Below are 18,641 nucleotides of genomic sequence, written 5' to 3'. Positions count from 1 at the left end.
TTTTCAAATGTAATTGAGTTCCTCCATTATCCTTCTGTGCTTCTCCATCTCAGGTCTCAGAATAGCTCAGAAGAGTCCCTGCCTTCAGTTTTCTTTGGAACAGTTCCAGAGCTGAACAGGTGATAGCATAAACATATCCCAGTCTTGCCATTTTGGGTAAGCAAGCAAGCAGCTCTACATGGTGGCTCCTCCTGGATGTAAATTGATTTTAATGATTTCTTTCTTTCTCCTGGACAGGATTTATGTGGGCATCATTCATGTGACACCCTGGGAATGGCAGACGTTGGGACCATATGTTCTCCGGAGCGCAGCTGTGCTGTGATTGAAGATGATGGTCTCCATGCAGCTTTCACTGTGGCTCACGAAATTGGTATGCAACGCCTTTTTTCTTCCCTTGCCAAATCAAACACTTGTAACAGCTGCAACAGGAACCCAAATACTTGGCAATTAATTCCAGATTTCTCCTGGTTCAGATGTACCGTTGGGGATTAAATTTGTTTATATTTGTACTTTGAGGGTTAACTAATACTGGAGAGGGAAGGCAAAGTCAGGAACATAGTAGATGTTTCCTTGTGACAGTGTCATTGACAAGTTTTAAAAGAAATTCACTACTGCTACTGTCTTCTTACTGTCTTTTTAAACATCCCTAAATGACTCCTAGAAAAAATTTGTCACAGTTGGCTATGGAATGCAGAGATGTTCCTCTTACATGTTACTCAAGATGGTAATGACTCATCCAGGGCTAATCAGTTTGCACAGAAATTTAACATGTTTTACTCCATTGTAAGTGACAATTGTAGGCTTGTGTCAAAGGTAATCAATAGCTTGTGGTAAATATTCCCATCTCATTCTTAACCGTAAGGCAAATGAAACCAAGCTTGACACTCAACAGGGCTTGCTTTAAAATGTCACTTACCTGATTTGTTTGTTATTATAAGAAACACATCTAAATTCTACAGCTATGAATATAGGACTGAGTTAATTGTTTAAAATATGTCCCTACAGTAAGGAATATGTGCTTCTTAATTGTTGACCCAGGTTACTAGGTGTATGAAAAATTGGCTTAGCATTTAGGAATAGCTGTTAGGATTAGCCACATCTGGACCCAATTCTTGCTAAAATACTTTCTACCTGTGTCACCTTGGTCTAATTACTTAAACTCTCTATTCTTCAGTTTTCATATCTGAAATATATGCATGATAGTACCTATTTCATGGAGCTGTTTTAGGGACCACATTGGGTAGGGTATACATCGTAGGTGTTATTTATATCCATGTGTACTTCTGTTTTGCTTTTTAGTTAAACAGTTCATTTACTTTTTAAAAATATGTATCACCTCTTAGAATCACCTTTTTGGAAGCAAAATGTGCTTTGATAATTTATACTTGGGTTTTTTTGCTATATTTTTATTAAATAGATTTAGGTGGGTATTTTTTAAGCTATAACCATACTTTTCCAATTGAAATTAAAACTTTTTTGCATTCCTTGTAGGCGGAGAGTATTTTCACAAGGTGTCTATTTCTAACTGCTGTTTTCTTTGGGTAGTTAAAATAACTTCCAATCAAAGGTATGATTGCATAAATCAGAGCATTATAGCAGTAAGATAGAATTCCATAGTTAAAGTTCCATTCACAAGTATTAATCATGATATCAATGTTCCTGACACTCTTCTTACCATCTAAGAAAAATAACATAAACATAAAGTCTCAGCTCTGTCTCTGTGTCCTCTGTTGTATCTCAAGTGAGTGATTCTGACACTTTGAGTCTCCATTTCTTCCCTGTAAGGTGGACCAATACTGAAGCCTGGCTTTCTCGTGTGCTCACTAAAGGAGCTGCTATGCCTGAAAGACTTTTTTAAATACATGCCATTTGAGCTTCAGGATAGGGATTATGTCTGCACTTGTCTCTCACTCATGCCTGTTAAACTAACTGATAAAAATACAGTCTAGTATAGAAACTTTATCAGTATATATGACATATCTATGTATGTGCATGAGTGAGTAAGTAGGAGAAAGAAACATGAGAGCTGCTCAAGACAGCATCCCAACATTAGTCCAAATACTCAAGAGGACTATAATTAAACAGAGGAGATTTTAAAAGTATGCCGGTAATTAATCACCATCACTCAAAGTGAGAGAAGTCTCATAAGGTTCTAAATCCCTGGGAAGGCAGAGAGGCTGGTTCATTTCAGACTGGGTGGAGAAATGATGGGGATAAGCAGCAGGGTTGGATTTGGGCATTGTACATCCACAGGATTAGGAGCTCTAAATCCTGACCTTCAAAAGAAGAAATTATACATTCCTTGAAGGAAGGGAAGTGTCTTTTCTCTCCTGCTTTCCTGTAGTGATCTGTTTTCACACATTGACAACATCTGAGAGGTTTCCATGTAAGAGAAAACCTGTGGCAATAAATGCAGCTTCATCGGGATTGCTTTGATTTTCCAGGCAACTAAGCTGGGATGAAGAGCTTTGCAGTGTCACCTTTCCCAGCTCTCCTGAATCCTAAACTAAGTAAGGGCGTTGGGTTACACAGGCAGGTGCAGCAGTCTGAGAGGTAGGAAGCCAGATGCTGAGAAGAACAAACGTTATATTAAAACTATACACACACACACACACACACACACACACACACACACACACACACACACACACTATATATATAGTGTATAGTGTGTGTATATATATATATATATATACTATAAGTATTAATGTATATACTATATATATACACAATAAGAACTTTTTTTAATAGTATGAGAATACTGGGCATAGTTATACAAGAAAACAATGTAGGAGAGATGTAGGCTTCTATATGCAAAATCAAACCTGAATCTTTGATATATGATTCCGCCCTGTGTCCCCTCTAATTTCCTGGTTGCATCATCTCTGTATACTTCTTTAGAATTCTCTATAATTCATTCTCAAACCAAACACTGCCCACGTAATTTCTTTTATTTTCTTGTACTGCATATGGCCTAATCTGATATATCAACCTGATCAGTATGATTTGAGCATAATGTATTGCAACACAGGTATTGGTATTGATACTAAACTCTGTACCTCACAGATATGTATAATCAACTATGTTTCCATAAATAAATAAATAAAAGGAAAAAAGATCTTGAGGTAGGGAATATAGATTTAATTCCCCTTTCATAATGGAATCTGGCTTTCATTCACTTTTTCTAATTACTTTATTATTTAATTTTGCCTTTTGTCTGAATATCATGAACATGTGTTATAAAGTATGAGCCTTAAACATTTAGAAAAGGTAACCTTACAGAAGGTTTCCTAATCATCTGTGTATTAGTACAGTCTTGCCTCTATAGCCAGTGTAATCTTGGGTAATGAAGCTCATTGATATGTTTCCAGTTCTTTATTTATAATTTGTTTCATGAGGCTATCAGCCAAAGCTAACTATGCTCTAGATTCTAATTCTGCTGTATTTTTTCATGCAATCTCCTTCTTTCCCTTTTAGCAGACATTTGGTACTCTTCAGATTTGGAAGTTACGTATATGGTCTAACTATGGCGATGAAAGTGATATTTTGAAACCTCAGTTTTCCAGAGTGTTTTGAATTTTTTTGAGCCTTATTCCAAAATGTGCAATTTGCTTCATGCAAACAGATGGTGTAAATGTGTTACTGTGCTGCAAACATAAGCTGAGAGAAAATTTCCAGGGTGCTCCCATAATTTTTCTACTTTATTTCTTCTATAAGCAGTAAAAGGATATATTTGATTGAGAATAACACTTTCATTAACTGACTTATAGGTTCCCATAGGAGTGCCCAACTATTTCCTTTTTCTAAACATAGCAGTTTAAAAATACAAAGTCAAATGGCAGAATTTCATTCTTTTTTTACGGCTAAGTAGTGTTCCATTGTGTATATGAACCACAATTTCCTTATCCAGTCATCTGTCAATGGACACTTTGGTTGGTTCCATAGTTTGGCTATTGCAATGAACATGGGAGTACAGGTATGACATAATGATTTCCATTCCTTTGGATATACGCCCAGCAGTGGGATTGCTGGATCATATTGTAGTTCTATCTATAGTTGTTTGAGGAACCTCTATATGTTTTCCATAAAAGCTGTTCTAATTTACAATCTCACCAACAGTGTAGAAGAATTCCCCTTTCCCCACATCCTCTCCAGCTTTTGTTGTTTTCAGTCTTTTTAATAATGGCCAGTCTAACTGGGGTAAGATGACATCTCAATGTGGTTTTGATTTGCATTTCTCTGAACACTAGTGATGCTGAGCATTTTTTCATGTACCTGTTGGCCATTTGTATGTCTTCCTTTGAAAAATGTCTACTCATCTCCTTTGCCCATTTTTTAATTGGATTATTTGTTTTTCATTTGAGTTCTTTGTATATTCTGGATATTAATACTTTGTTGGATGTATAGTTTCTGCCATTGTAGCAACATGGATGAGTCTGGAGAAAATTTTGTTAAGTGGAATAAGCCAGATAAGGGAAGAGAAATACCACATGTTCTCACTCATAAGTGGGTGCTAGGAAGGAAGGAAGGAAGGAAGGGAGGGAGGGAGGGACGGAGGGAGGGAGGGACGGAGGGAGGGAGGGGAGGAATGACCACAACAATACATTGAATTTTCAGTAGAGAACAAACCTTAGGACACTAGAAATGGGGGAAGGGAGGGAGGGGATTTGGGGGGTGATTGGTCAGGTAAAGGGCATAAAGAAAAATCATGATCTGTAATAATGAATATGCTAATAATAAATAATAAAAGTTTTAAAAATAATAAAAATACAAAGTCAAGTACATTTTATGTACAAACAAATTGAATCAAAATTTCCTCTTTTCTTTGACCTGCTCCACCTGAAAAATTTTCTTCATTGAAATTAACACGTAAGATAGATGCAAAGCTGAAGTCCCTTTCTTGTCATATTTCTATCCATGGTGTTAAATTACTTAAAATTAAAATGACATGGGTTAAATGAACAATTCTGAAAAGTTACTTATTTCTTGTATCCCATAATAACTGGAATGCTTCCCTTTTTCTGCTAATTTTTTTGGAAAAAGAGCTGTGTTTTGTAGGCACATAGTAAAGTGATGCCAATCCAGGCTTCTGGAAGAGAGATGTTGATTAGTATATGTAGACTCTGCATAGGCAGTAATAAACTGCCTTCCCCCTTGCTATGTTATGAGCGTGTAAATATTGACTAAATTGTTAGGACATTTCAGAAAGTTGCTTCAAGCTGTCAAAAACATAGTCCCCATCCATGTGCCTTGAGTGGAGGCAAGAGTGTGTTTACAAGCCATTTTAAAATCCAAATGTGAACTGCAGAAAGTTTTCAAGTGACTGTACATTTACATTTTGAGTTTATATTTTTAACTTGTTGAACTTTTATTATCGACTTGTAATAATAAAGGTTTCACCTGCTGCACACATGGTTCTTAAAAACAATAATTTTTATTGATGTTGGGCCAGCTTCTAATATGCTGGGGGGAACAATCTGATTTTATTTAGACTAATGAAATCCATAATTTGCAAACATGCCGAAGCTTTGCTTGATGGTAGTTAATTATAAAATGTGCTAAGTGAATCTCTACATTATGAAAGATTCCAATGTGCTTCCTAAGCTAAAATCAGGCAACTTAAAAAGTCAAGATCAAATATTGAGCCGAGACATAGGAAGTAGTGGAGACACAACAGCATGGCTGCATGTGTTTTGCTGTGGTTAGAAGGTGTTCTCTGGTTGTGCTGCTCTGCATGTGACTGCACCCACAGATGATTAGATTAAATGAGGTCATGTTTTGAAAACCTGCAAAGACCCTTGAAACATCATAGACCAAAGTCAAGTGCACAGAATCAGATGTCCAGACTGGTTGTGAGAAGCAAAGTGAGAAGGAAGGTTAGGATTAAACTTCATATTTACACCCAAATCCATCACTTTAATCAACACAAACTGAGCAATTATTCTGTCCACTTTGGAGCAATGCATCTTTCATGGCCCCAAAATGAAAGTTGGGAATAGATCTTTGCTAATGTCTAGCAGCATTGAGAGATTTAGTGTTTGTCGGTTCAGTTTATTTGGTTTTTAAATCTAATCCCAATTTGTGTTTCTCTAGGGGAAGCCTATAGATTATTAGGTGAGGAAACCAGCAAGTTGAAGGTGGCATAAAAAGTAAATATATCACACATTTAACTGTCTAATTTTTCCACCTCTTATGATTAGGAAATTTCCCCTTCCCTCCGAAATCAAGAGTATCTGGTTATATGAAAATTTATTAAAACCACTGGAGACTAGAACACCCTTAAGTAAAAGTATAACAAACCCAGAATATCAGTGAGGACAGTAAAGTTAGCTAGCAGTCACTGGTCCTTTGATATATGTCAAGCATGTATTGTAAGCACTTTGCATATTCTATATCATTTAATCCTGACAAAGTGCCATGAGGTAAGGACTATTAATGGGTCATCCAAGAGGTGAAAACAGACACACAGAGAAATTTCTAAACCTGTCTAAAGTCAACAACTAATATACTGCTAGGTTAATATTTGAACCCAATTCCTCTGGCTCCACAGCCCAAGATTTTAGACAATATTCAATTTGAAGGATATAATTCCACATTTTATTTAAAAGGATATTGGCACAGCTCGTTATAAGGTGGAAAACATTAACTTTTATTCCTTCCAAACTATATAATTGACACCACATTTACCATTTATGTTTAATGTTTTGAAATGGGAGTTTGAGAGTTTTATCACTTCTTTACATGTATTTGTGTTTGAATAGACATGTGTGATCCAATCTTTGGAGCTCATGGTTCCCTTCTTCAGTGATCCTAGATTCTGATCTCATGTGAGCTGTTGACTCACTCTTCAACCCTTGGCAAGAACTTCTTGCACCTCCATAATCCCAGCTGGAAAATTAGGTAAAATAAAAACATGACCTCATTAAGAAACAGAGGCTGCATCCGAGCAGTGCTTTCCCAGGTAAACACATTACAGAGCCCCTCGTGACCTTTCATTAGGATGTGGTACTGTGTCCCCTTGACCATTGGTCAGTTTAAGATCAGGAGACAAGAGCTTGAAATTCTTTTCAATTTGCAGACCAAAGTTTAGAAAAACAACCAATTTCCTTCCTGAGGTTAGTGTTATAAGTCAGCCTTAGTTATACAATAATACCTGAGTTGAATAAGCTGAACCAACAGTTTCTTCTAAAGTCATGTCTTTAACCGGCTGTACGTTATCACAGATGTTCTTACACTAGATTCACTTGTGAACTTAAGGAGGCAAGATGCTCTTTAAGTCGGTACTGGGTGTTTCAAAAATGAAATTTATTTAATGAAATGTCACCATTTTGCCAATTAAAAAAAAGAGGGTTAGGGTACTAGAAAAATTATCAGTGAGAACGTCCTCACTACTAAGTGGTAGCTAAAAATAAAATAAAGAAAAAAGAAAAGAAAGAAAAAAAGGAAGGAAGAAAGAAAGAAAAAGAGAAAGAAAAAGGAAAAAACAATCACAATAATTCATTGCACTTTCAGAATGAGAGAACAGAACTGGGGTTACTAGAAGTGGGAAACAGAGGGAGCGGGGAGAGAGGTCAGGAAGAAATTGGTTAATGGACACAAAGAATATTAAGTATTGTAATGATGAATAAGCTAATTATCCTGATTTAACCATCACATATTGTACACAAGTATTGATAGTCAACTCTGTATTCCACAAATAAGTATAATCAATTAAGTTTCAATAAGTAAATGAAAAGAAAAAAGAACAATCCCCATACAGCCAGCCATCAAAAATTAATTAATTAATTAACAAGAAAAAAATTCTGACACACTATAAGCTGAATTTTTAAATCAAAGTTATTAAAAAAAAAGAAATATTATCCGGTGAATATCGTTTACTATTCTGAGCGAACACTGTAACTGAGTCTCCTGACCCTATAGACTGTGTTTTGAGTATTTACCATTAAATTCATTTCCTTAGCACAATTCAGATAAACTCCTTCCTGATAATACTTTGTGTGATGGACACTCATTAGCAGGACTGTGCTACTTATAACATGATTTAAAATCTATTAAGAATAGATCACTGTTTTCTTCAAGCACTTAAAATTTACACTGTGACTTTTACTAACAATTTCAAACAGCAAAATACAATTCTGATGTGTGCATCCCTTAGAAAAATACTTGTGGATTAGACAATTGCATTATTCTCTAAATTTCACTCTGGTTTCTGTTTTTCCCCGTTCTTTTTTTTTTCTTTATCTCATTTGGTATATAAATACAGATGTCATTAACAAGGGTATCCACTACGCAAGTATGTTTGCTCCTTAATTGCCTCAGGATTTTAGGTAAGAAGTTTCCAATTATATCACCAAGAATTAAGGATTCACTAAAAAAAGTAGTAAACAAAATTTCTCAAGCAAACTGCTTTTCAATCTCTTACATGTCTACTGATTACAAATATTTCCAAATATAAACACTAATTCTTCCCTAAAACAAGACTTTAGGACCTCTGCTTTCAATCCTGATTGTGAATTGCTGCTCCTAAATCTCTTGCTAGGAGTTTTTACATCCTGTTTTACTGAGGGAGCTTGATCAAACTTCCTAAAATCTCTTCTTTTACCCTTCAAAATTGCTTTGAACTCTCCTTACCCTTCTCTTTCTACACTGTGACTCCCAAGAAAGAAATATTTCTTCTTCTTCCTAAGGGTGAGAATTGGCTTTCTATGTGGGTTTCTGGACTCTGTCCCCCTGCCTCCTCCAAGACCTCACTCTTTGACTAACTCTTGCTCTGTATTGCTCTAAAAGCCCATCATAAAATACAATTTGATGTAAACAAGGAATTGCTTTAGGCATTGTAAACATTTTCTCCAACATTTCTTTATATTCTTCACATGCTATTTTACTCTCTGGGACACATATGTCTAAATCCCATCTGCTACTGACGCTTGTTGCAGAAATTCTTAATCTCCAGTCCCCGCCGTTCATTTTAAACATCTCTGTGGATGATTCATGGACAAACTCTCTGAAAAAGTATATGTATGAAAAGCTAAAAACTGCCCTAGGTAATCAAGATAAATTCCAATTCCCTTTCACAGCCCTCACCTGAAACACACAGTTATCAGCTGAGACATGTTTTAAATTTCTAGGTTTCAGATTTTCTCTTTTAATAAGCTTTCAGTATCGTAGTGTGTTGTCTCTAATGTGAGCAGGTCTTTAAAATAGCCTATGCTTTTGTATGGACCTTGCCATTCCACGGTTCAATGATATCAGCAAATTTCAGATTGATGTTAGATGTCTGAGCATAACTGATTGGGTGCTCACATTTGAAATTACCACTCATTTTTCTGTTCAGAGCCTTTAGTATGTGTGTCACATCTTTCCTGAAGAGCATCCAAACGTCTCTTACATTGATCTTCCCTTTCAACTCTCGTCCAGCCCCTGAAAGGAAGTCACATGGGTTTCTCACTGTGCCCTGGTTCCAGCTCCTCTGCTACTAGCTGCCTGTTTCTTTAGGTACTTAATAAACGTTCTTCGCATTGCCCATACCTCTCTCAGCCAGCTGACAGACTTTTCCCATGGAGGAAAGAATGTTCATTTGCCCTCAGAAGAGTCGGTCTCTTTCAATTGAACCTCAGGCAGTTAGTTGCTGCCTGACTTTTTGGAGATCTTACAAAATTCACATCTCCTTTTAGCTCTTTCTGAGGTGGAACTAAGATTTGTTCATGCTCAGAATGGCAATCTTTTCTGATAGAATTTCTTATATACATCTACAGTGGCAAGTTATACTGATAAATCAGTAAATTTGAGGAGCATAAAATTTACAATATTATGCCAAATATCATGCCAAAAGATTCATAAAATTATCCCCAAATATTTAAAAGGTAAATTGCCATTGCTTATGTAATCAAAATCTTTAAAATTATATGCCTCACCTTGCTGCATGAAAGAAAAAAATTGAGATACTCTCCTAAGCTCCTCAAAGGGAATTTAGTATTTGCCATATGGCCTATATTTTAAATCAGAATTTTAAAATCTACCCTCTAAATGAACTAGAAATTCCTTGATGCAATAATACAAATGCATATGGAAAGTGCTATTTATACAGATTTAGAGGAAAAGACTACTGGCCCATTAAACAAATATGAATATCTCATGAAATAGAATGCAAAATTCACTTTTTTAAAAAGGTAAAAGCTGAATTCAAATAAATATCATGTTGCAAAGGTCACTTTGAGCCACTTTTTCTCCCTCGCTTTTATGCCAGAGGGAAAACACGAGTGTGAAATTTTCACACAAATCCCACAGTGTTCGCTGATAAATCTTCCACTTTGGAAAAGTTCAAAAAGCACAGACTGCATTCTCAACAAGTGTTTGATGTACTAAGTAACTTTAAGCAGTTTTTAATAGGTCATGAATGAAAGATTCTGTTTTTCTATGAGCTGTGAGTTCCCTGAAAACCTCAACATACCACTTAAAAATTGGATGAGATCCTGATAATCTTCCTTTGCAAGTTACTTGGGAACATACTTTATAGACTGAGTCACATTCATGCTACTGACCAAATCAAATGTGAGTGGTAGTGGGAGGGTTTCCCAGAGAAAACTTGCTAGTCTAGTAAATACTATTGAAATAAATAACATAAAATGTGAAGACTTGGAAGGTCACCGAGCCCTAGTCACTTAATTTCAGCCACAACAGCAGTCATTGCTCAGTGAACAATTTTGTTACTAGGTGTTGTTGATTTAACAAGTTGGCCAAAAGTAGTTGGAATGCGGCATGAAAGATTTCATCTCTGTTGGATTTTACTGGTGCACACTGAACTCTTTAGATAAAATGCCCAAAGTTCCTGCATTTGGCATTCAGGAACCCAAGGAAAATGCAGTAATCAATTTGCTGTAGTTTTTTCTACATTCTTTTAAGTGGTCTGTGTATGATTCCAGAAAGCTTTGCTAAAAATCCTACTAGGATGATTTGATGTCTACTTTTTTAGAGTTTCTACAAACTGCTGCCCCAGATTTTTTTTTTTTTTTTTTTTTTTTTTGTCATTTTTTCGTGACCGGCACTCAGCCAGTGAGTGCACCGGTCATTCCTATATAGGATCCCAACCCGCGGGGGGAGCGTCGCCGCGCTCCCAGCGCAGCACTCTACCGAGTGCGCCACAGGCTCGGCCCCTGCCCCAGATTTTTTTAACAGCATTTTAGATTTATTGTAGAACACCATTTTATCCTTAGACTGTGAAAATGATCTTATGTAATAAAAAGCAATTAATTCAGATTATAAGAATGTGATTATGATTATAAGAATGTGATTATGCACTCTGTGAAATAATATTTAGCTTGGTAGAATGGAAACAGCATATGTGGGGATTGCAGAGAATGTGGTTGAGAGGCTTAAGCACAAATACCAACTGGCTGAGTGGTTTTGAACAATCAGTTACCTTTCCAGTGTTTGTCCTCTCTTCAAGCTCTAACACTCCATGATGGGCAACTTGGTACTTTAAGAATTCTTAAATGTAGATAAGCGTTTTTTCAAAATCAGCTATTTGTTTGTGAGAATAGTAGACATTCACAACTCCTAAATAGTTAAACAAAAGGGTGAAGCAATATTACGTGTGCATGAAACCAAAAAGTTACAAATTTCACTTCTCTTTTTTCTCTTTTATAGCTACCTATTTACCTGACCAAGTAAATGGAAGTTAACAACATTCAAAAACTGTCTATTAAGTGTTTGCAACTCGCATGGCATTAAGTTAAATACAGAAGTTTCAACAGTAAATGGGGGGAGGTGCGTTTTGATCTCACGGGGCTTAAGGTTGATCAGAGAAGGCATATTAGACAATCAAATTAATATGTGGTGAGGGCTATGACATAATCCCACAGTGTCCTCACAAATTCTAGATTTTGTTTCTACATGTCACTGAGCATATGTGGTCCAGATGAATTATGGGAACATCCACTCCTTAGTTTAATTTTTCAGTTTTCATCTAAATGTTCACCAAATGTAATTGCTCCACTAACCACAAGCAGCTTTTATTTTCCTGTGGGTCCAGACTTTGTCTGAGTGAGAAGAAGGCAGCTAAAATGAATTCATCTACAACTGGGGGGAGAAATCAAGTGCTATGAAAATTGTCATGAAAACACAGAAATACAAAATCAGCTATTATTTGCCTTCCTCCCTTCTCTGCCTTAGGACATCTTCTTGGCCTCTCCCATGACGATTCCAAATTCTGCGAAGAAAATTTTGGTTCCACAGAAGATAAGCGCTTAATGTCTTCCATCCTAACCAGCATTGATGCATCCAAGCCCTGGTCCAAATGCACTTCAGCCACCATCACAGAATTCCTGGACGATGGCCATGGTACGTATCACTCAGGATGATCTAGGCTCAGAAGCAAAACTTGGGATTCTTAGGAGTTTTACTTCATTTTATTCTCATAAAGTTCATCTTGTCTTCTAAGACAACGGTTGTTTAGATAGTGTCAGAAAAAGGAACAAGGAAATTGATTGCCTGTTGGTGTGTCATACCAACGTCCTTGGTGGTATTATAGCTATGGTATTTTTGCTTTTGAGTTGGAAAGTTCAAAAGAGAGGCAGTGTGGGAGACCACACAGAATGCTTAGCTAGTGCCCTGAAAGCCTGGCTTTTATTTCCTCTTTTACCACTAACTTCCTGTGAGAACTTTGGCAGACATCTTGGTTTCCCTGCTATTAATATGCCTCAGAATTATTTCTTACATGCCTATTATAGGGGTGTGGTTAAGGTGTAGGTGACAATTCTACCCAATTCTCTTTATGGCAACATAAACCAGGAAAGGAAGCTCTTTAGATGTGCACTGACTGGCAAAATTTGGTTTCATCCCGACAGCAGATTCTCCTGAAAGGGGAGTAAAATCTGCAGAACAGAAATTGAAAGCAATCTGCATGATGGGAAAACACTTTAAGAACTTCAAAAGAAAATCTTTGGCTTTATCCTTTAGATACAGCTCAAGAACATTAAGCATACTTTATTACATTCCAAAAGACTAGGATTAGTGATTAGAGAAAAATACTGAGGAAGTCATAATTTTAGAAATAATAAATTCTGACCCCTAAGTAATCTTTAAAACAAGCTGTTACAAATTGCCTAGCATTCTTTATTACTTTGATATCATAGAAACACAGGAGGATAGACGCATTAGAGTTGGAAGAGATCTTCAGAGATCTGCAGTTCAAGTTTCTCATCTTACAGAAATGGACATATTCTCATTTCTTTCTTCTGTTCTCATAGTTTTTTTCTAAAACTGATAGTTAAATGGATGTGATCATCATAATTTTCCACAAAATTATCTCATGATATGTGGTTCAAAGTTGAATAAAGAGAATCTGTGATAACTGTCTTTTTCTCAGTCCCACAAGATTATGACTTAATATTTTCATCATTTCTTAGTGTGTTGGCCATCTTGAACTTTGTCTACATCATGTCAAAGCAATTGACAGGTTCAATTCATTTCAGATGAAAAGGAATTCAGTTACACAGTTCTTTTATATCATGTAGCCAGAATCTGTTTATTAAGTTATTTTCAATACATTAGTGATAAACTGGTAAGGCTTCTGCTTCTTGCAACTATTTTAATTCCTTGTGCCTAAAAGTAATTTAGGTGCAGTTTGGTTTAAAATTTCTTTCATTGCAGAATAAATATTCTTTGCTCGTTGAAAGGACATCACAATATCGTAAAAGACTTATAAACAATACTAAGAATGTATTAGGCTTTTCCTTTAGACTAATAATAGAATGGTAACTTTAGTTTTAGTTTAGTGTACAGTACTGATTATATGTGGATAATGTCCTAAAATGAATGTTTAATTATCTTCCTATCCACATTGATTAAGCCAATATCTATTAAGTCCCTCCTGGATGGAATCTTAAGTCTCCACTTTTAATATTGCTTTTGCTGTTTCATTTTTTTTTCAGGTTTTCTGAAAATGAAATAACATTAATATTTTATTTCAAGATCACACATTACACATTCCAAAAGGTTGAACTAAACCTTGAATTACTAAATGAATGGATTTAGTTGCTAAGGCAGCAAATACTTATGGCTAAAGTGGGAACAAATTTTTTTTCCTGTACAAGTATTAGGTCAGCTAATTACAATGCTGTGCAGAATTTTGTTCCTTACTGCCGTCATTTTGGAATGATTCATTTATTTCATATTTATGGAATTTATGATCTTACTTTCTGTGCAGTAAATATGCTTTCACCATTGCCTTTTTTTAAACATTATTTCTATTGTTAAAGGAGTCCATGCTCTGATTTTTTAAATTTTACAACAAATTTATGCATTTTTTACATTTGTGCTTCTATTCCAAAGAAGTCATGATAGAGAACTAAGAACATAATTTTAGTAGAAATAGATGTTATTCATTTGCATTGATAAATATTTATCTGAATTTCCCATATGTATATTAAATAAATAAATTCAATTACCAAAATTCTGTGGACAGAAAATGCTCATATTTTACCTATTTATTAATTTATTTCATCCAATTTGGACTCTCTTGCTTTTGAATAGGCTGCTTTGGTTAGGCAGTTTTTGTTTTAACCAAAAAAAAAAAATTCTGTTTTATCAGTAGCCTATAATGTTTAATTTCAGAATAATGGAAAACAATGAAAGACAGCTTGGCACAATAGCAAAGCTTACTTATGTCTCATTTTATTTCAAAATAGTATACACAGATACAGAGTTGAAACAGCAGTACTCTCTGCAGCACTTTTACCTAAATGTAAATTCAAATAGTTTAATAACTTACATTGTGACCAAAAAACTGATGTAAGTCAATTTAAGTGAAAGCATGGCCATAGGAACTGGTAAACCTGACTTTGAGATGACTGAGGTTTTGACATTTCAACTTCAGAGCCTAGGAGAGAACCAAGAAAAAAGTTAAAGCCCAAGATGATAGAAAAACAAACAAATGCCATCTTTGGTAGAAGACTAAACTGATATCACAAAACCATATCATAAAGCCTTTCCACTTTACTCATAGGGAGCTACTCAGTCTTCCACTCAGAACCCATTGATTCAGGTTTTATAGTTCTACTATTTCCTCTGTTCTAATTTTCTCCACCAGTCACAATATTATGCAATAAAATAAAGTCGTGGGGGGTGTGTAGGGAGCTGACTTCAGACAGGTAAACTGACAGCAAGAAGTCATATCATTTTACAATAAGGGAGAAGCCAGAAAAGCTGTAAAATGCAGTCCTAAAACATAACTGGCATAGTTGTCTGGTACCATTTTCCAAAAGGTCAAAAATCCTATTACAACATGTGATTCCTAAAGGTTCCTCTGTATTTCACCATGATGCAATAATCAATAGACAGAAAAAATTATTTTCAGTTATTTAAGAAGGTTAAATTGTGACACTAATATAAAGGCTGCAAAGTAATTGCTATTTTTAAGCAGGTATTCTCACAAAATTTATACAATTTTTCAATGGTACCTTATCTGGAAATTCCATTTATGTATAATGTCTTATCCCTCCCCCTCCCACCTCCAGCAATGCTGGAGAAATGAGGTCGTAGAGTAAAATTCATTTCAAAGCATTTGACTTATTTTTTAAATTATTAGCCTTAAGTAACTGGGCATTTTTAGCACTCGCCCACTGCCAAATTTAAATTCATTAGTAATGAGTGTTTCCTGATTTAGTTCCAACAAGAAATATGCAGCAATTTGATTATGGTCGAAAACTCGGTGTGCACACTCTAACGTAACTGTGTCTGCAGATTTGTGATTCAGAAAAGGAGAAGCCACGTCTCTGGGATTCCCTCCCCCCCAGCCCCCGACCAAGATACTTTATAGACATTCTGCAGTGTTTATAGAAGTTAGCTCTAGGCAGGCCTGGCTGGGAGTATGATCCTCGAAAATAAAGGTAAGCACTGGCAGAGAATTTGTGCAGTGAAAACAGGTTATTGAATTTCCTTTCTCAAATGCTCAATAACCTTGAGGCCAAAAAAGATAGCTGTGTCTTCTGTATCCCTAAGTCCACAGTGCCAGGTCATGAGGAAGCCCACCACCTTAGTAGATACAGCTCAGGAACATCCACGATGCAGGTTGCTAAGGAAAATCTGCAGACCATTTTGAAAAATTAGCATATAGCATATTTAAAGAGATAAGTTTACAGAGACTTAACACAGAACTTTGGACATAAAATGGTGTTGAAAAACCAGTTCTCTCTATCTTTAGTTAAGTGCAATCTGTAAAGCCAGCCATAAGAGTTTCACATCCAGTTTTTAAGGTAGTATTAATAAAATTCATAGCCTATTATGGTTGTATTTTGATTTTCACAATAAATACTTGTATGGTCTTTAAAAGAGTGTGAAAATAAAACATGTTTTAAGGCCATGGTGGCCTACATTTTTTAAAAGCTTTGCTTTATCCTTTATCACAGAGAACTTTTAATCCAATTTTCTTGCCATTGCATTAGTGCACCTAATGCCTCCAACAGCTTCACAAACAGACCCCCTTGAATTCCTTTTGGTCAACAATTGTCTGTTTCTTTGTCAATGCTCTTTTTTGTTTATCTGTCACTAGGCCCAAAATGACTCATCAAAGAGCAAACAAGTGCATCAATTTCTCTTTTAATGTCAGACATTCAAGTAAAGACCTAAAAGAAGAAGTGCAGGGTCAGGGAGATGAGGATAGAAAGCAGAAGGGGAGAGAAGGCAGTATTGACAGGCTCCTTTGGATGCTTCATTAGGAATATTAATTGATTTCTCCTAGGCCATGGATATTCGGCCCAATGATTAATTTCAGGCCTGAGTATTGAAAAGGAAGAGAAGGCTGAAATACCGACAGTGCTAGAAATAGGGAGGAAAAATAAAAGTATAAAGAACAATAACATTCTCAGTATTAGAATTTGTTGCTACATCAATTTCTGTTTACCCTGAAATATAGTTTGTTGATTTCATATTTTATGTTGAATTATGTCCTTTTGCAATAAAAAAAGGGTACAGATATCTCTACCAGATGGCAGCCTCTACCGAATGCCAGGGAACACAACAACAAAAATTAATATAAAAATAATATTTAAAAATTAATATTAAAATAAAAAACACATTAATCTAATTTCCACTAATTATTAATATCAAAGACAAATAGTGCTAGAAGTCAGATGTATAAAACCAGAAACTTTTCTGTCCCATTTTCTGAACGCATAGCGCACCTTCCGTCACCCATTAGTGGGCTTGTATGGCAATTGAGAGGCTTCTAGCTTTTTTTATCTGTTCATCTCACATCACTGCATTTTATTTTTTAATTTTTTTGCCTTATTTTGAGCATCTAACTTAACATGGGTGATAAAGACCATATGCAATATATACACATTGGTCCTGATTTCTTTCATAAGCTATCCATCTGTAGACACAAAATGTTAAAACAAAAGCAAGGAAAGAAGGAAGGAAAAGAGGAAGGGAGGAGGGAGGAAAGAAGCAAGTTGGCAATGTGGGAAAAAGGACAAACAGACAAAATGTTGGCAGCGAAGCCCAGACAGAATTTCAAACCCTATGGGGCAGGTTCATTTATTTTATTTTGTAGATAAGGAAACTGAGGAACATAAAAGGTAGTTCACTTACCCAAGGTCACGTAGCTATTAAGGTGTGTGTTCAGTGCCTGATCTCTTCATCACAAGCCAGCCTGCCTCTGTTTAGCGTGGGGATGGCTGTCTTATGTTGTCGCTGTGTATGTGAAGTAGATGTGAAGAAGTGGTTGAGACTAAAAGAAAAAACAGATTAAGAAAATGTCAGGGTGTAGTTTGGATGCCCTTAGAGGTCAATATAAATGATACTGAAAGATTGATCCGTTTCCTTTTTCACCCCACCCCAAATTGTATACATCTTTTACAATGGCAAATATATATCAATCCACTATTACTTAGATTTAAAATTGTTTATACCGTGAGATTCAAGATCAGATTTTATGTTAATTTTTGTTGTTGTTCCCTGGCATTTGGTAGACTCCGCCATCTGGCAGAGATAATCTGTACCATTTTCAGTGCAGAAGGATATAATTCAACATAAAGAAAATGAAATTGATAAACTATCTCAGGGTAAACCAAAACTGATGCAGCAACAAATCCTAATACTGACAATATTGGAGTAATAAATTAATGGCAATTCTGAAATAAATCATTTTATTTTAAGCATGAAAAGGTCATTTTCACATTCATGGCCTCTAACGGGAAAATATAGTGCTGATGTACCTTATGTTTAGTAGCAAAGCAAATATGTTACTCATTTTTAAAAATTATACTGCTGGATGAAACTCTGTGAAGAGATGTCACATCTCAAAGTCTCCTTGCTGTAAGCTGACTTCGAACTGTTTGCATTATACATTTCTTTTCACTCATCATCTACTAGTGAGGGAGAGTGGGTTTCTGCATATCCACAGTCAGGTGCATTATTTTGGCTGTAGATAAATGAGGTAAACCCATGCCATGTGCACTTCCTAGCTAATATTTAGTTACCCAGTCTTACGGTCTGTGCTTTTTAGTAAAATAAAAAGTTTCTTAAAACAGCACTTTTGAAGAATTGGAAAGCATTCGTGCTGACTCAGAGATTTGTTGATAGTCCTCTAACATCAGCAATCTGGTGAGCAGTCCCTGGTTTACACAGCACTCCTTTATATA

General features: G+C 35.7%; 1 protein-coding gene across 1 annotated transcript in view; it reads left to right on the top strand.

Moving 5' to 3' along the window:
* ADAMTS5 (ADAM metallopeptidase with thrombospondin type 1 motif 5) overlaps positions 1 to 18,641 on the top strand; it is a 44,508-nt gene that overhangs the window by 11,874 nt on the left and 13,993 nt on the right. The window contains exons 2-3 of the mRNA XM_063099163.1: positions 238 to 370; positions 12,172 to 12,339. Coding sequence (XP_062955233.1) covers positions 238 to 370; positions 12,172 to 12,339 — 301 coding nt within the window. The remainder of the gene's footprint in view (positions 1 to 237; positions 371 to 12,171; positions 12,340 to 18,641) is intronic.

This window comes from Cynocephalus volans, chromosome 1 (assembly GCF_027409185.1).
Source record: "Cynocephalus volans isolate mCynVol1 chromosome 1, mCynVol1.pri, whole genome shotgun sequence".
In the NCBI taxonomy this organism is placed as follows: Eukaryota; Metazoa; Chordata; class Mammalia; order Dermoptera; family Cynocephalidae; genus Cynocephalus; species Cynocephalus volans.
The sequence above is the reverse complement of the archived record's forward strand: the minus strand, read 5'-3'. Positions and strand labels throughout refer to the sequence as shown.